Source organism: Mobula birostris, chromosome 21 (genome assembly GCF_030028105.1).
Source record: "Mobula birostris isolate sMobBir1 chromosome 21, sMobBir1.hap1, whole genome shotgun sequence".
Lineage (NCBI taxonomy): Eukaryota > Metazoa > Chordata > Chondrichthyes > Myliobatiformes > Myliobatidae > Mobula > Mobula birostris.
The window spans coordinates 30,452,445-30,470,547 of record NC_092390.1 but is presented as its reverse complement, the minus strand read 5'-3'; the positions used below and the strand labels follow the sequence as shown (position 1 = coordinate 30,470,547).

The 18,103-nt window shown below is 41.6% G+C and overlaps 1 protein-coding gene across 1 annotated transcript in view; it reads right to left on the bottom strand.

Moving 5' to 3' along the window:
- Nucleotides 1-18,103, bottom strand: part of pcdh15b (protocadherin-related 15b) — a 780,285-nt gene that overhangs the window by 559,231 nt on the left and 202,951 nt on the right. Inside the window, exon 7 of the mRNA XM_072239829.1 lies at nucleotides 10,951-11,121. Coding sequence (XP_072095930.1) covers nucleotides 10,951-11,121 — 171 coding nt within the window. The remainder of the gene's footprint in view (nucleotides 1-10,950; nucleotides 11,122-18,103) is intronic.

Below are 18,103 nucleotides of genomic sequence, written 5' to 3'. Positions count from 1 at the left end.
TCTGCTCCACCAGCCTAATTTACTGCAAAAGCTACCTATCTGAGCGTTATTTCACTTCTCAATACAAAGTATTATTCATATTGTTCTGTATTTTCTTCTTTCTTTCTTTTTAAAGATCTGGGTTTCTCTGGGAATACCATTATTTATTGCCCTTAAATATTTAAGAGTTAACCACATTGGTGGTTGTGGGGTCACGTGCAGGTCAGTCCAAGTAAGGATGGTAGATTGGTTGATTTCCTCCCCAAAGGGGATCTGTGAACCTGATGGTTTTATAGAAGAGTACACTGAGAGTATATCAGTCAAAGGAAATTTATTTTTGAAGTACATACATGTCAACAGGTACTACCTTGAGACTCACTTTCTTGCAGGCATTTACAATACAGACAGATATTCCTCACGGTCCAGTTAATGATATACTATCCTCAAAGAGAAACAAATAATCGTGGAAATGTTTGGCACCTCAAGGGAAGAGGATTTCAGGCCAATGACCTTTCATTAGAACTGGGAAAGAAGGTGTTTTCAAAATGGCAATCTGTGATACAGCAAATGCAAGTTCAAATGACAAAACAATTAAGTACCGAAGAGGGGAAATGCAGAAATTACCAAAGGTATGTTGCAGGAATTCCAGAAATCTGGAATAAAAATGCTGGAGTACTAAGTAAAATATTTTGCCTTAACTTAGTGAAACTGAAATCTTCTATTTTTGACAATATTTCACACAAGTGTAATCAAACACCAGTTTCTTCACCAAACAAAAACCTATAAAAATATGTACAACGTTTCTAACATACAGTGTCTTTAAAAAGTATTCAATCCCTTGGAAGTTTTCATGTTTTATTGTTTTACAACATTGAATCACAATGGATTTAGTTTGGTTTTTTTGACACTGATCAGCAGAAAAAGACCCTTTCATGTCAAAGTGAAAACAGATCTCCACAGAGTGATCTAAATTAATTACAAATATAAACACAAAATAATTGATCGCATAAGTATTCACCACCTTTAATATGATACACCAAATCATCACTGCTGCAGCCAACTGGTCTTAGAAGCCACATAATTAGTTAACTGGAGACTACCAGTTGCAGCCAAGGTGATTCAATTGATTGTAGTAAAAATACACCTATATCTGGAATGTCCAACTGCTGGTGAGTTACTATCCTGGCAAAAACTACATCAAGAAGACAAAAAAACACTCCAAGGAACTCTGTGAAAAAGTTATTGAAAAGCACAAGTCAGGAGATGGATACAAGAAAATTTCCAAGTCACTGAATATCCCTTGGAGTACAGTTAAGTCAATCAGCAAGAAATTAAAAGGATATGGCACAGCTGTAAATCTGCCTAGAGTAGGCCATCCTCAAAAACTCAGTGATTGTGCAGGAAGGGTACTAGTCAGGGAGTACACCAAGAGAGCTATGACAACTCAGGAGGGGTAGCAAGCTTCAGTGGCTGAGACGGGAGAGACTGTACGTATAATAACTGTTGCCTGAGTGCTTCACCAATCACAACTTTATTGAAGAGTGGCAAACAGAAAGCCACTTTTGAAGAAATCTCACATGAAATCTCAGCTAGAGTTTGCCAGAAGGCACGTGGGAGACTCTGAAGTCAGCTGGAAGAAGCTTCTATGGTCTGATGAAACCAAAATGGTGAGCTTTTTAGCTAGCAGACTAAATACTATATTACACAGCATCAAAAATGCACCATGAAGCATGGTAGTGGTTATGCTGTGGTTATGGTTAGTGGGCTTCATTATGCTGTGGGGATGCTTCACTGTACCAGACACTAGAAGACTCGTGAAGGTCAAGGGTAATACAGGGAATTCCAGGAGGAAAACCAGAGTTTGCAAAAGAACTGTGACTTGGGAGAAGATTTGTTTTCCGGAAAGACAATGACCCCAAGCATAAAGCCAAAGATACACAGGAATGGTTTAAAAATAACTAAGTTAATGTCCTGGAGTGGCCAAATCAGAGTCCAGACCTCAATACAAATGAGAATTTGTGGCTGGACTGGAAAAGGGCTGTTCACTCACAATCCCCATGCAATCTGACAGCTCAAGCATTTTGTAAAGAAGAATAGGGAAAAATTGCAGTGTCCAGATGTGTAAACTGATGGGGACCTATCCGCGCAGACTCAAAGCCATAATTGCTGCCAAAGGTGGATCTACTAAATACTGACTTGAAGGAGGTGAATACTTATGCAATCAATTATTTTGTGTGTTTATATTTGTAATTAACTTTGATCACTTTGCAGAGATCTGTTTTCAGTTTGACACGAAATTGCATGACTCTTCAGAGAGTGGTGCGGACAGCCCAGTGCATCTGAAGATGTGAACTTCCACTATGCAGGACATTCACAGAGTGTGTTAAAAGGGGCTTAAAGGATCTTTTGGGACTTAAGTCACCCCAACCACAAACCGTTCCAGCTGCTACAGTCTGGTAAATGGTACCGCAGCATAAAAGCCAGGGCCAACAGGCTCCGGGACAGCTTCTTCCACTAGGCCATCAGACTGATTAATTCATGCTGATACCATTGTTTTTCTGTGCTATGTTGACTGTCTGTTGTACATATTATTTATTACAAATTATTATAAATGTGCACATTGCATATTTAGACGGAGACATAACGTAAAGATTTTTACTTCTCATGTATGTGAAGGGTGTAAGTAATAAAGTCAATTCAAATCAAGAGTCTTTTCTGTTGATCAGTGTCAAAAAAGAAAGCCAAATTAAATCCACTATGATTCATTGTTGTAAAACAATAAAACATGAAAACTTTCAAGGGAGGTGAATGCTTTTTACAGGCACTGTAAATTTATTCTGCTCTGTAGACAGAAGTACTGTGGACTGAAACTGATGTTTTTGACAGTAATCACATACATACAGTAATCACATAAAGGGCTGCAGAAGGGGGAATTTGACAGAATCACACAATTACAACAGACATCACAGAATTAAAAAAAGATGATAATTACATAGTTTGCATATGAAGCTAAACTCAGTGGCATATGGGAAGAATAATCAATAACAATTTAGTCTCATTTGTATTCCTGACTAATATTGAAGACCATTACCATTACCCATGCCGAAGATAATTTATTAAGCATATGATTGTGGCTGACAGCAGGGTCTTTCATTGTTTCAAATAAATGAAATATTAGTACTTATTCTTTGTTCAGTTTTGTGTGTTAATTTTCTTTCAGCAATAGGTCTTCTATGATAACTATTCTCCAGTGTTTGGGGAATCTGGCAGTTGCTTTAGGAGTTAAATTTTTCATTAACAAGAGAAACTCTGCAGATGCTGGAAATCAAAGTAATACACACAAAATGCAGGAGGAATTCAGCAAGCTAGGCAGCATCTACAGAAAACAGTAAACAGGGCCGAGACCTTTCATTGGGACTGGAAAAAGGAGATTAGAAGTCAGAGTAAGAAGGTGGGGGGGAGGAGAGGAAGAAGTACAAGGTAGTAGGTGATAGGTGAAACTGGGAGGGGTGAAGTAAAGAGCTGGGAAGTTGATTGGAGAAAGAGATAAAGGGCTGCAGAAGGGGGAATTTGACAGAAGTAGACAGAAGGGAATGGAAGAAAGGAAAGAGAGAGGAGCACCAGAGGGAGGTGATGGGCAGGAAAGGAGATAAGGTGAGACAGGGAAATGGGAATGGGGAATGGTGAAAGAAAGAGGGGGGGCAATTACCAGAAATTTGAGAGATCAATGTTCATGCCATCAGGTTGGAGGCCACCCATGCGGAATATAAGATCTTGCTCCTCCAGCCTAAGTGTGGCCTCATTGCGGCAGCGGAGGAGGCCATGGACTGGCATGTTGGAATTGGAAAGGGAAGTAGATTTGAAATGGGTGGCCACTGGGAGATCCCGTTTTTTCTGGTGCTTGGCAAAGCGTTCTCCCAATCTTCGTTGGGTGTCACCAATATACAGCAGACCACACTGGGAGTGCCGGATACAGTAGATGACCCGAACAGACTCACAAATGAAGTGTTGTCATTCTTGGTTTTAACAGCAACCTCTGCACTGAGAACATGAGGCTCAGAGTGAGATTGTTTCTAGCTCCCGCACATTAACCATCACTTTAAAAAAAAACATATACAGACACAGACACATATTTTGCTGTTACATACAGGCATTGCAAATAGCAAGTGATGCGTAATTTCCTTCAAACAGCCTTAACTAGTCAATGGAAAAGCAGTGTCATTTGGAGCTTTGCGTAAGGACAAACTGCAGTAATATAGGCAGGAACGATAGCTCACTGCTCCTAGACTAATGCAACAAGAAACCGTTGTCAGTACAGCGCAGTTTGTGATATATTCAAGGAATTGGCTGAAAATTTGTAGTTCTTACTTAGGGAGAAATTAATTTCTATAAGACTAAATACACGTAGTGGGACGAACAACAGAACAGCTTTCTCATTCTGGCTGCCTGGGGTATTTGTTAATGCAATCAAATAAACACCCTTCAAAAGATGTCCCAAAATGCAGGCTATAAATTTGAATCACATTCTATAAAGCTTTCCCAAATGCTGATATGCATGAGTTATTAGTTGTTTTGGCTGGTTTCAACAGATAGATGAAGCCCAAAGGATGATCGGAGGTCTGGATCAAAGCCTGAAGGTTGATTGGAAGTCTAGTTGAGGACTTTGACAGCCAGAGCATTGGACTGTGAAACTCTGCAGGTTTACTGGGAAATAGTTACAAATTCTGCAATTCCATTACTCTACTTGAGGCTGGAATCTGAAGAAGATGGCCAGTCCTGTGGTTAGAGGGCTGAATAGGTGTTTGGTTTGATGAATTACTCTCATTGCAATTTGCAGCCTGTAATTTCCCCTGAAGTACTGTACTTTCGAACTGTCTTGAAGAACTAGCAATTCCACTACCTCCTGAAGGACTCAGAGGACTTAACACTCAAGCATGCAGGCATGGCACCTTTATGTGGATGAAGGAACATTGCCAAGGCCATTAGAGAGCGAGGAGTGGAGGACAGCAATCTAGACTGAAATGCAGAGGAAGGAAACATCATCTACGCAGCATCTTGTTAGCAATGTACAATCACCAGAGAACAAGATTGAGGACCTAAGGGCAAGAATGCTGTATTGGAGGGAAATGAGAAATTGCTGTGTTCTGCGTTTCATGGAGGCTTAGCTCACTCCAAATATGCTAGATACATCGGTAAGACCTGACAGCTCCTCAATACACATATTTGACCAGACTGCTGATTCGGAGAAGGCAAAAGGTGGTGGTCTGTGTTAAATGGTGGTTGTGGAGCTCAGACGTGGTCCTGTCACGCTGCTGTTTCTCTCACCTGCAGCACTTAGCGATTAGGTGGCAGTTTCACTTACCAAGAAAGTTCTCTTTAATGATCCTGACCGCTGTTTATCCACTCCCAAAGGCTGACTTCATGCAGGCACTTGAGGTATTGAATGCTGCCATCAGCAAGCAAGATACAGCCTAGTCCAACGCCTTTCAAATCATTGTCGGGGACTTCAGCTGGGCTTGTTTAAATAAATCTCTGCCCAATTATCATTAACAAATAATCTGCAGCACCAGAGGTCCCAACACACTTGACCACTGCTTTATTATGATTAAGAATGCCTACTGTTCCATGCCCAGACTGTATTTTGGGAAATCTGATTACTTGGCTGTCTTTCTCCTACCTGTTATAGGCAGAGGCTAAAGAGCAAAGCTCCAGAGATAAGGAGGAATAAAGAGGTGGTTGTGTGAGGCAGAGAGCAGCTACAGAATTGTTTTAAGTTCATGGAGTGGCCCACGTTCAAAGAGTCAATAGAGGATTTGAATAAAAATACCACAGTTGTCACAGACTTTATAAAGACAGTGGTAGATGAGTGCGTCCCCACAAAGTCCTTCAGAGTCTTCTCCAACTCTGGATGAACCATGAGATCCACAATCTGCTGAGGGTCAGTGGAATTCAAGTCTGGTGACCAAGTAAGATACAAGCGATCCAGATATGATCTCCAGAAGCCATCTCATGTGTGAAGTGACAATTTTGGACCAAACTTGAGTTACGGAAGGATCCTAGACAGCTGTTGCAGGATTTACATGTTATCACCTCCTACAAAGTTAAACCAAGCAACATATGTGACAACAAGGTTTTGCTCCCAGATGAGTTCAATGCCTTCAGTGCTCGGTTTAACTGTCAAAACATGGAAAAACCCTCATGAACTCCCAGAGCCTCTGATGACCCTATGATTTTAGTCTCTGAAGCTGACATGAGAGCATCCTTCAGGAGGGTGAATCCATGGAAAGCATCCAGATCAGATTGGGTACCTGGCTGAGTATTAAATACCTGTGCTGATCAACAGGCTGGAGTGTTCACTGATATCTTTAACCTCTTGCTTTGGTAGTATGAGATACACACCTGCTTCAAGCAAACTTCTATTATATCGGTGCCTATGAAGAACATGGTAACCTGCCTCAATGACTAGTAGCACTTATGTGCACTGTTATGAAGTGCTTTGAGAGGTTGGTGCTGAAACATACCAACTCCTGTTTGAGAAACGGCTTGGATCCACTCCGATTTGCCGACCATCACAACAGGTCCACAGCAGATGCCATTTTGTTAGCTCTTCATTCAAACCTGGAGCATCTGGACAGTGAAGATGTCTTACATCAGGATGCTCTTCATCAATTATGATTCCGCATTCAATACTATCACTCCCTCAGAACAACTGAATAAACACCTAGATCCTGTCCTCAATACCTCCTTGGATCCTCGATTTCCTCACTTTCAGACCCCAGAGAGTTTCGATTGGTATAAGCTTCTCCTCCACAATCCCCATCAGCACAGCTACACCACAGAGTTATGTGCTTAGCCCCCTGCTCTACTTGCTTATCACTGTGATGCCAAGCACAGCTCTAATAACACATTTAAATTTGCTGTCACTGGCCGACTCAAAGGTGGTGACGAATCATCATATAAGAGGGAGATCGAAATTCCAGCTGAGTGCTGCTACAATAACAACCATAAACAGATTATTGACTTCAGGTGGAGGTAGTCAAAGGTCCACGTGCTCTCATCAGGGGATCAGAGGTGGAAATGGTGAGCAACTTTAAATTCCTCAGTGTTATCATTTCAGAGGATCTGTCCTGGGTCCAGAACGTTAGTGCCATTATGAAGAAAGCATGGCAGTGCCTCTACTTCCTTAGAAGTTGGCGAAGATTTGGTATGGTATCTAATCCTTTGACAAACTTCAAAGGATGTGTGATCGGAAGTATATTGATTGGTTGCATCACAGCCTGCTGTGGAAACACCAATGCCCAGGAAATGAAAAGCCTACTAAAGTAGTAGATACAGCTCAGTCCATCATGGGTAAAGCCGACCCACTTTGAAGTTTGGTAGGAAGGAACAGCGCTTGTTTTGATGTTGTTGCTTTGTTGTGTTCTGTTTTGTTCTGCTGTGCATAGTGGACATGTTATACATGTTATGTTGGTGCTGGAATATGTGGTAACAATTGCAGGCCCCCCCCGGCCCGCCAGGATATCCTTCAGTGTGTTGGTTAACACAAATGACGAACTTCACTGAATGTTTCGATATACATGTGATAAAAACACGAAAATCTGAATCTGAAATCTGAATTTAAATGCTATTATTTCTTCACCTAACATGTACCTTTTGTAATTATCAAAATTGCACCAATCAGCTGCACGGGCACCAACCCGGCAGTAAAGGAGAAGAAAGTTTAATTACAGTTTGCTCACACCAGCTGGAAAGGAGCATAGGAAGAGTGTCAGGTTAAATTCTGCAGCCTGCACTACTTGTGGCTGTGGGGTTTTACCTTAAAGCAAGACCTCTCACATGCTTAATCACAACAGTTCTGACAAGGCCCACAGTCAAGTCACAGAGAAAGCGTGAACTGATCATTCACCATCAGATGTTGGCAAATGCACTGCAGTCATCAGAGTGACAGGTTATTCTCTCAGAGTTGTATCTGAAGGAGTTATTGGCAGACTGAACCTTCGGATATAGACTACATTGAGTTTAACTTGTAGTAGGGCGAGGTATAAAGAAAGTGAAGGGTATGCTAGTGACAGCCTTTACATAGAGATTACCACCGTATGCCTCACCAGCTGCTCTATGGTGAACTGGAGACTGGAAAGAGACCTCAAGGTTGTACACGCAAGCGCTACAAAGACGCTGTGAAGGAAACCCTTTGTTACTGTGACATCCAGCCAGGGGAACTAGAAGCTGCAGCTGCTGACAGAACCCGCTGGCGAGCCCTACACTAGTTTTGAAGACGGGTGCTGCCAAAAACTGATGGAAAACCGTGAGCGGCGTCACAGAACAGCAGCCATATTTATTCCAACAACGGACTTTCAGTGCCCCCAATGTGTTAGACTCTGCACTTCCAGACTGGGACTGCAGAGCCACCTCCGTGTCCACAGAAGAACTGCACAACAGCCTGTCTTCCTCGAATCCGAAGGACTACCAATCACTGTTATATCTCAACCTCAAATAAAGACATTTCAATACAGAATAAGGAATTATGGTTTGCTATCATTTACAAATAGGATCACTAGTCTGCACAGTGGTGGCAATCAAAATCAATTTACCTGTTTATATTAATAAATAGAATAGGGAAGTGCGGTTTATACAAGAGTGATCATTGTCAAAGATTTGCAGCTTAACTTGCTTTCCAAAGAAAACAGTAACAACACATAAAGAAACTGCATATCTGCTTTGCAATATGCATTGTACTTACATACCACAGTGTACGTTGTTACATTCTCCTAAACAATGCTAGATTAAGTAAGGAATGCAATAATGATAATCATAAAATAGTGCATGCTAGATATGCTAACAGCTGAACATCTAATAATTTGCACTGGATTTTCCTACAATCCAGAAAAATATTACAGTTACTGAGAGTCAAACATGGACAAGATAACTGCCACATCTGTCCATGGTGGACATATTTGGAATTGTTAATGGCTCTCAATTTCATTAGTAAACATGGTCAACAATGTTATAGAAAATGTTATTGAGAAGCTAATAAAGTTGAAATAATGAAAATTTAATTCTTTCATCATTTTAAGTAACATGGAGTTCAAACCAAGGGGACAGCATGGGCAAAATTGGAGAGATTCAGATCAAGAACAAATGTTTGTAACTGAGCTTACAGGAGATTTCGCAAATCAAAATTTAACAATTCTATTGCAGATATGTCCCTTGAGGTCCTCTTTATTTCATTTATGGATCGGACATAAACTTTTTACCTGCACCTTTGATTTTTTCCTGCTATTGTAGAAGCAGAAACGCTACAGTTTCACATCTCCTGCCCACGATTCACTGAATATTATGGATAGCATATCAAAGATCAGGAGAAAAATATTTTTGCTGAACAGAAGCAGTGAAGTAGAAAATCTTAGTGGAGGCGGAGTTAAGATGGCATTAAACGGCGATTTCTTTGCTTGCATCTTCGGAAACAGCTCAATTTCCATCTTTAATATCTTTATTTTTCCCTCTCAGGGTTCTTTTGAAGACCCTGACCTGGAGTTACACGCAGACTTCAGTTCTTTGCGGACCCATTCTTGGGGTTTCAGGATCGGCCGTTGCTGTTCGGCATGCTAAGGGTTTGGCCTGAGAGTCGGCCTAGTGTTTGGAAGATCCTGGAGCTCTGGAGACGGGCGGATCGAGGGTCGGTGTCATGGCAGGAGACTCATGTGCCGTCAGGGAGGCCGGAAAATCTTTTGCTGTGGGCCTGAAGACCTGAGATCTTTGCGATCTTCAGGCACAGGGCTCGTAAAAAGTGACGGAACGAACCTTCTAACATCGTAAACCAGCGGGTTGTTGTTATGTCTCCCACTCGCTGAGAAAATGGGGGACACCTCCCTCTCCCTTATTAGGGAGAGAGAGAACCTGTGGCTTGTCGAATGCCGGATAAAATGCGATAGTCTTTGGGGTAACCGCAAGGTCTATGTCTTTGCTATTGCCCAGCTCATGTTTGTGCTCAGTAGGCAGTGCGCTTCTTTGCCGGGAGCGGGAGGGGGTATCATTGCCTTGCTACCCCTACGCACGGGAGGGGGGAGCTGGGGGGGACTTTGGGGTTCTCACGTTTAACTGTCGTTCATTCTTTGGGGCACTTCTCTGTTTTCGTGGATGTTTTGCAAAGAAAAAGTAATTCAGGATGTATATTGTATACATTTCTCTGACATTAAATTGGACCTTTGAAAATCTAAATTGTTGTTTAAATGGAGGTACTGCATAACAGATACTGAATTTCTGTCCTCTGACATTACCAGTCATCATGGTCTGAACATTTTATCGCAAAGTGAAATATTTTCACAGAATCCACAATTAAAATTGATCTAAAACATGGACAATTTAATTACTACATCTGTTCACAGTAATCCAAAGCAGATTTGAATTGTTAATGTCCCTCAATTTCATTAGCATTAATGGTCAACAATGTTAGAAATCACTAAATAGATTTGGGTCCTCTGCTTGAATCAGAATCAGTTTTATTATCAGGGTCTTATATGAAATGTGCTGTTTTGTGACAGTACACTGCAGTGCAAAGACATAACATTACCATAAATTACAAAATAAGTGGAAAAGTGCAAAGGAAAAGATACACATAAAGTACTGGGGAACTCAACACCAGTTTTCAATGCTATAGTACCATATTGAGGCTTCCAGACTACTTTACAACAATTAGTATGCATTTTATCTATAAATATGTGATAGATCAATGGTATGACCCTTGACTAAGTAGAACTTACCTGCAGTAGTTCATTCTACCTGAGTCACTTCCAGGAATTACAGCAGTGAAGATTCCAACAGTATAATCATTTTTTCCTTCAGAGCGATTTCTTGCTTTCTAATCTAAACTATTAACATCCTCAATAGTCAAAGTAGTTTGCCAGCATTTATGATACCATTATAATGCAGTGAATGCCAGATAATATGTAACTAGCAACAGCATGTACCTACCGGGTCTGTGAGCTCAGGCAAACTGGCCCTGTATGTAAGGGGACGGCAGTCCCTTGTGTTATTGACCAGTTCACATGGAAGGAACTTTGGGCCAAGATCATCTCCATCCAATACATCGACTGTTAGCGTTGTTGTGCTGGTTCTTCTGTTCCGTGGATTTGGAGCTCGGTCCTGTGAGTTAAATGAGATAAAGATTTGAATGTGTTACTTAGATTTAGATAAAATGTATGTCACTGAAACAAGGCAATGGGGCAATTGACTTGTGTTGTTGTTTACCTTTACACGGTCTTCCCTCTCAAGTAACTATCAGCATGATCTACTTGATTCACCATCTTGCATTTGTCTGACATGTTCCTGTTATCTTCCTCAATTATTGCTAGTGAAAGCACATTCTGAACTGGCATATGTTACATTTCAAAATGCTTATTATCACTGAGTACTTCTGCAGCAAAATGGCTTTGGAGTTATGCTAGAATGATTATCATTAGCATCCACTTTCAATGCATACAAAACTAATGGCAATGTTTGGAGTATGCACAAGTGTAGTCAAAGAGATAAATCCAGCAGTAGCTGTCAGTGAGTCAGTGCTCCTCCACAGACTGAACTGTTTTCTAACTCTTTCAGTATAATTTGCAGTAATCTGAGAATTGAGAATATTAAGAACTGTTCTTACAATAGAGAAACCTTGGGAGTAGTCCACTTAATTGCAAAATTTTGAATGTAATTACTACTCAAACTCTGGCTAGTTCTTAAAAAAGATGAGAATATGAGGATTGCGATTTCCTCAGAAAAATATTTTTTATTTTGTATTTTTAAAGTTCTTTGTTTCATCTGATCACAAATATAAAAGTAAAATTTATATATGTTAAATATAAATTAAATAAAATATAAGAAACATGGTTAGATGCTCACCTTAACTTAGAAAGAACATTTCAAGAGAAAAATTATGCTTTTTCCTTCCTAGTTTGAAATCCGTGGGAAATCACTTGTGAGAAATTGGCTGCAGATCTAAGCTGATGACAGCACTCTTTCTGGAAGTCAGGAAGAGCCATGAATTGATGCCCAATGGTTGGAAGAGGGAAGACCAAATTATGAAGGTTGTTGTAGCTCTGCTACAGTTAATAAGCCACACATACTATATGTGTTCAACACTCTCCAAAAAAATCTCTGCTGACACCTTATAGATGTGTGATACTTTGCTCAGCTAGCTAGTGTAGCTCCAAATATCTTTGTCAATTGTGTTAATTCTGACCTACTTCTTCTTCATGCTGTGAGATGTAGTTAAAGCAAGAATAAAAACTCATTATTAATTAAATCAACCAAACTAAAGTGAAACAAATCAAAATTTTATCTTCTATAATTGCCATGATAATCACTATCAACTAAACCTGCTGTATCTTTTATCCTTGTTCCTTTAGAGGTATCCCTTGAGTTGTTTCAGTTCGTTGTGTAAATTAGTCTTTTCTCTTCCCAAATATCCATTCACAAAATCCTTTAACTATATCAGAAATTGACTTAGGAGAGCTAAACCTCTAATCTATTCATAATTTAACTTGGACTTAGTGGCAATCATGTAACATTAAAAGCAATCCAAAGAGTATGATGTTTTGCTCTGAGCAAGCTAAACACAGAACCTTTATCAATTTTTCCTCTATCTCACCCAGCTGCCAAAGAAAAAGTATTCTGGGCCTAATAACAACTGTCCAATTTGCAAAGTTCAAAGTAAATTTATAGTCATAGTACGTATATGTCACCATACCCTACCCTCAGATTCATTTTCTTGCAGGCTATCACAGTATAACAAAGAAAAACAATAGAATCAATGAAAATCTCCACACAAATTCTGGCAAACAACCAATGCGCAAATGCAAAAAAATCAAACATAACTAAGTAAGTAATATTGAGGACATGAGTCCTTGAAAATGAGGGTTGTAGACCCAGATTAGTATTGAAATGAGTGAAGATATCTGCACTGATTCAGGATCCTAATTGTTGAAGGGTGATAACTGTTTCTGAACTTGTGGGTGTGGGACCGAAGGGCCCTGTACCTCCTTCCTGATGCCAGCAGCAAGAAGAGAACATGGCATGAATGGTGGGAGTCCTTGGTAATGGATGCTGCTTTCTTGTGGCAGTGCTTCTTCAGTGATGGACTGGGCTGTATCCATCAGTTTTTGTACGCTTTTCCTTTCCTGGGCATTGGCGTCTCCATATCAGGCTGTGATACAACCAGGCTGATCTCAATATGCATATTGATAGCCAAGCCAAAGACTGACACACCCTTTAATAATATCTACAGATAGTTTCAGAACAGCTAGGAGCCTGAAATGAGCATGGTAGGTTTTGACATACACACCAAAAACTATCTCAAGAGCTAATAGATCAGAATTTTGGAAGTGAAACAAGGAAAAGGAGATTTGGAAGAACAGTGGGTACAGGGGTTTTATGATTATTGCCACCATAAACTAGCTAAATCTAATGGCCTGGTTCTGTGTTATAATTTCTATGCAATCTGCCCGAGCTTGTTAGGAAATAGGCAGAATAAAAATTCTGCATTGACTAAAAGAACCAATGGGCCCATATCTGTTTTATAGTACTCTACGGCTCTAACAACAATGAGTTGCAATCATTTCAAATTATGCCTCAAAATTAGCACTAGCTGTGTACCCCATTTAACATATGATACTTGTTCTCTTTCTCAGTGTTATTCTTAGGAGCAACAATGATAAATCTATTTCTCCATTTAAAGATTTATGAACCAGACCAATTCTCTGCAGAACAATATCAAATTTGTAAGAAAAGCAGAGGGTTGTTGTGTTGCCCTTAAGGCACTTATTTGACTTGTTGGGTCTACGCTTTAAATAATTTGTTTGTAACTATTTTCTAGTTAAAGTTAAAGGTTGATAATTAAGTTACAGTATAACAAAGGTAAATTCATTGTCTATGATATATCACAGCATGTGATAATGTCACCTGCGGTTTCGCTGCATCTTATGTGTAACTTCCGATTTGGAGAAGGTGTGAAGGTGGGTGCCATGCGTACAGCATGATTGTGAAGAGCTCCGTGTCTACCCATGAAGAAACATTATTAAAGCAACACCGTAAGTTCATAAAAAAGTATTTGAAGTAAAAATATTAATGCGGTTTCTGTTAAGGGAAGCGGCGCGTGTTGGCTTTTCAATTTCAAACACGGGGCGGGCTCGGGCCCGGCGGCGGTTTGACGGGACCCCCCCCCCCTCGCTTCCTACTCGGGGCGGCTGGAGACACTCGCTAAAAGAAGAGCATGTACATGGTCTCCAGAATGGAACAGACGCTGTATATGTTTGTATTTTTTTTATCAACAGTTTTCACCATACGATGTTAATGTGGAAGAGTGAACAGTAAATAGTTAACCATACTACGACTCTGTCTTCATTGGCTCCGGTTTAACTTGGTGTTTAGTCAGAGTTTCAACACACTGCATGAGAACACTACAGTGAAAAGGTGAAATCATTAGCTGTTTCGACAAGTGGTACGATAGCTTCGCAATCAAGCATCCAGTCGCTTGCGCTCAGTGCCAAGAGCAGTAGGACGTCGACAAGTGTGGCTGCCCTCGCAAGAGCTAAAGCAGAAGCCGCCAAGGTGCGAGCGTCATACGCTAACCAAGAAGCAAAACTGAAAATGGAATAAGCTGCCAGAGAAGCGGAAAACCAGAAGAAAAATGCTGCCAGAGAAGCGGAAAACCAGAAAGAAAAGGCAAGGATAGATACAGAGTTAGAAGTGCTGACGTTACAACGAGAAGCTGATGTGGCCGCAGTGGAAGCACGTGTTGGAAAACGCTGAAGAAATGCACGTTCTAGACGAAGCAGGAAAATCTATGTCAGAAAGGGCCAAATTGGAACGCACCAGCGAATATGTCCAATCTCAAATTGACCTGCAGATTCATTCTCCCTCTCCATACTTGCCTGTTGGTGTCCCATCTCATGTGAAATCACAGGGAAGCTTCGTTGCATCACATCCACCTGGGGAAGACAACCTCAGGTATGAAAGGGCTGACTGCGAATACTTCCCGACACCAAACATACCAGATCCAGCGAGATCAGAGACAAAGGCTGAAGTCAGAACATCAAATCCCATCATGAACGTACACACTCAGTCATATGTTCCCCAACATATCCCTCCAGCTAGCATGCCACCTGCAGCTGAACACTTGGCACAATATTTAGCACGACGAGACCTCGTCAATTCAGGACTATACCAGTTTGACGATAAGCCTGAAGATTACCGTGCGTGGTACTCCTCACTCACCAGTGCCACCGGCGGAGTCCAGCTCACAGCAACCTAAGAGTTGGACCTTATGATTAAATGGCTGGGGAAGGAATCAAGTGAATCAAGTGTACGTCAACAACCCCAAGCTAGCCTTACACAAAGCATGGGAGAGACTTCGGGACTGCTAGGCGGCCCCTGAAATTATTGAGAAGGCGCTATTTCAACGGCTGGACAATTTTCCTAGGGTGTCAGCCAAGGACCACACTAAATTACGAGAACTCGGAGATTTACTCATGGAGATTCAAGGTGCTAAAGAAGACGGCTATTTAACTGGCCTGTTGTATCTGGATACCTCACGCGGAGTTGGACCAATTGTGGACAAGCTTCCATTTGGGCTGCAGGAAAGATGGGTGTCTATTGGCTCAGAGTACAAGGAAGAGAACGGTGGTCGAATCCCTCCCTTTGAGTATTTTAGTAGGTTTGCGTGCAAGGAGGCGAAGAGGTGAAACACCCTAGCTTCATGAATCAGAGCAGCACCACAACTCACACCAACCCAGTCAAACCCATTTTGAACAATTTTGTCATCAAGAAACCCGTCTCAGTGCATAAAACCGAAGTCTCCGCAATCAACGATGACCCTAGCAAAAATTGTCCATTGCACAACAAACCCCACCCCCTCAAAAAATGCAGAATGTTTCGAAACAAACCCTTTGACGAAAGGAAGGCCCTTCTCGAGGAAATAAAAATATGTTTTAAGTGCTGTTCCTCTACCTCCCACCTCACTAAAGAGTGTATGTTCCCCGTAAAGTGCTTGGAATGTAACAGCACTAATCATGATGGGGCCATGCATCCCGGCCCGTCACCACAAACTGCCAAGGCTCCTCCACTCCCACAAGAGGCTGGCGGGGAGGGAGAGGATCACTCTGCTACGACTATTGTCAGCTCAAGCTGCACAGGTCAGTCGAGCTGTTCGTGCTCAAAGATCTGCCACACTAAGGTATACCCTAAGGGAGCCAAAGACAAGGCCATCAAGGCCTATGTAATTCTGGACGACCAGAGCAACCACTCACTAGTGAGACCAGAGTTCTTCGAGTTGTTCAGCGTAAAGGGTAATCCATTCCCATACTACCTCAGAACTTGCTCTGGCATTGCAGAAACATTATGGTACAAAGGCAGAAGGCTTCCAGCTTGAGTCGCTGAATGGCATCAGTCTCCTTCCACTCTTAGAGTGCAATGAGATCTTAAATAACCGATCCGCGATTCCGACGCCAAGCACAGTGTTACACCAGCCCCATCTCCACGACATCGCCAAGCACATCCCAGAACTGGATCCGGAAGCAGAAATACTCCTGCTACTTGGAAGAGACGTTCTTAGGGCGCACAAAGTCAGGCAGCAGGTCAATGGACCACGCAACGCCCCCTTTGCCCAACGTCTGGATCTGGGCTGGGTGGTGATAGGAGAGGTGTGCCCTAGCAATGTACACAAACTGACAGTTAACATGCTCAAGACCAACGTGCTAGAGAGAGGCCGCCATTCAATTTCTCAGCCCTCCACAAATGTTGCGTGTATCAAGGAAGCACAACAAAGGACCGAGCATAGTAAAGCAACTGAGAAGACACTGGGACAGTCAGTCTTTGCTCAAACTAAGCACGATAATAAACTTGCTCCATCAGTGGAAGACGCCATCTTCTTAAAAATAATGGACACAAAGGTCTTTAGAGACGAAGCGAACAACTGGGTCACCCCACTACCGTTCAGAGAACCATGCCAGCGCTTGCCAAACAACAAAGAGCGGGCAGTCAGCCAGTTCACATCTTTACAACGAACCCTGAAAAGGAAACCTGAGACCAGTTACAGAGGTTGTTCTACTTCTACCTCAAGACTGATTTGGAGACTAAAGTTCTATACCATGTTTATAGTGATCTTAGAAAGGTCAGGCGGGGAGTGTGTTGCCCTTAAGGAATTTATTTGACTTTGTTGGGTCTACGCTTTAAATAGTTTGTTTGTAACTATTTTCTAGTTAAAGTTAAAGGTTGATAATTAAGTTATAGTATAACAAAGGTAAATTCATTGTCTATGGTATATCGCGGCATGTGATGACGTCTCCTGCGGTTTCGCTGCGTCTTGTGTGTAACTTCCAGTTTGGAGAAAGTGTGAAGGTGGGTGCCATGCGTGCAGCATGATTGTGAAGAGCTCCGTGTCTACCCACGAAGAAACATTATAGAAGCAATGCCGTAAGTTTATAAGAAAGTATTTGAAGTAAAAATATTAACGCGGTTTCTGTTAAGGGAAGTGGCATGCGTGTCGGCTTTTCGATTTGAAATGCGGGGCGGGCTCGGGCCCAGCGGTGGTTTGATAGGACCCCCCTCGCTTCCTACTCGGGGCAGGTGAAGACACTCGCTAAAAAAAGAGCGCATGCATGGTCTCCAGAATGAAACATATATGTTTGTATTTTTTTATCAACAGTTTTCACCATACAATGTTAATGTGGAAGATTGAACAGTAAATGGTTAACCTTACTAAGACTCTGCCTTCATTGGCTCCGGTTTAACTTGGTGTTTCATCAGAGTTTCAATACACTACATGAGAACACTACAGCTGTTCTCTTAATCCATTGTTTGATCAGGGCTTGCATGGTCATATTCTGTAGAACGTCTAATTCAACATTGGAAGCAAATGAGTTCAGTATTCCTGCTCACTGAGGTGTGACTGAGAGCCTTCCATATTTTTTGAAGGATGATCAAACCAGGGAGGTTTTATTGTTCAATCAGAAATTAGATTTTATTCCAAAATATGGTTCCATACCGTGCCTATCCCCAGTGCTGCTGCAATATTGGGAGATGCAAGGATTAAACTGTGCACCTGTCTTAAGGCGACTCAGGAAGCCAGTCACATTTCTCATAGCAG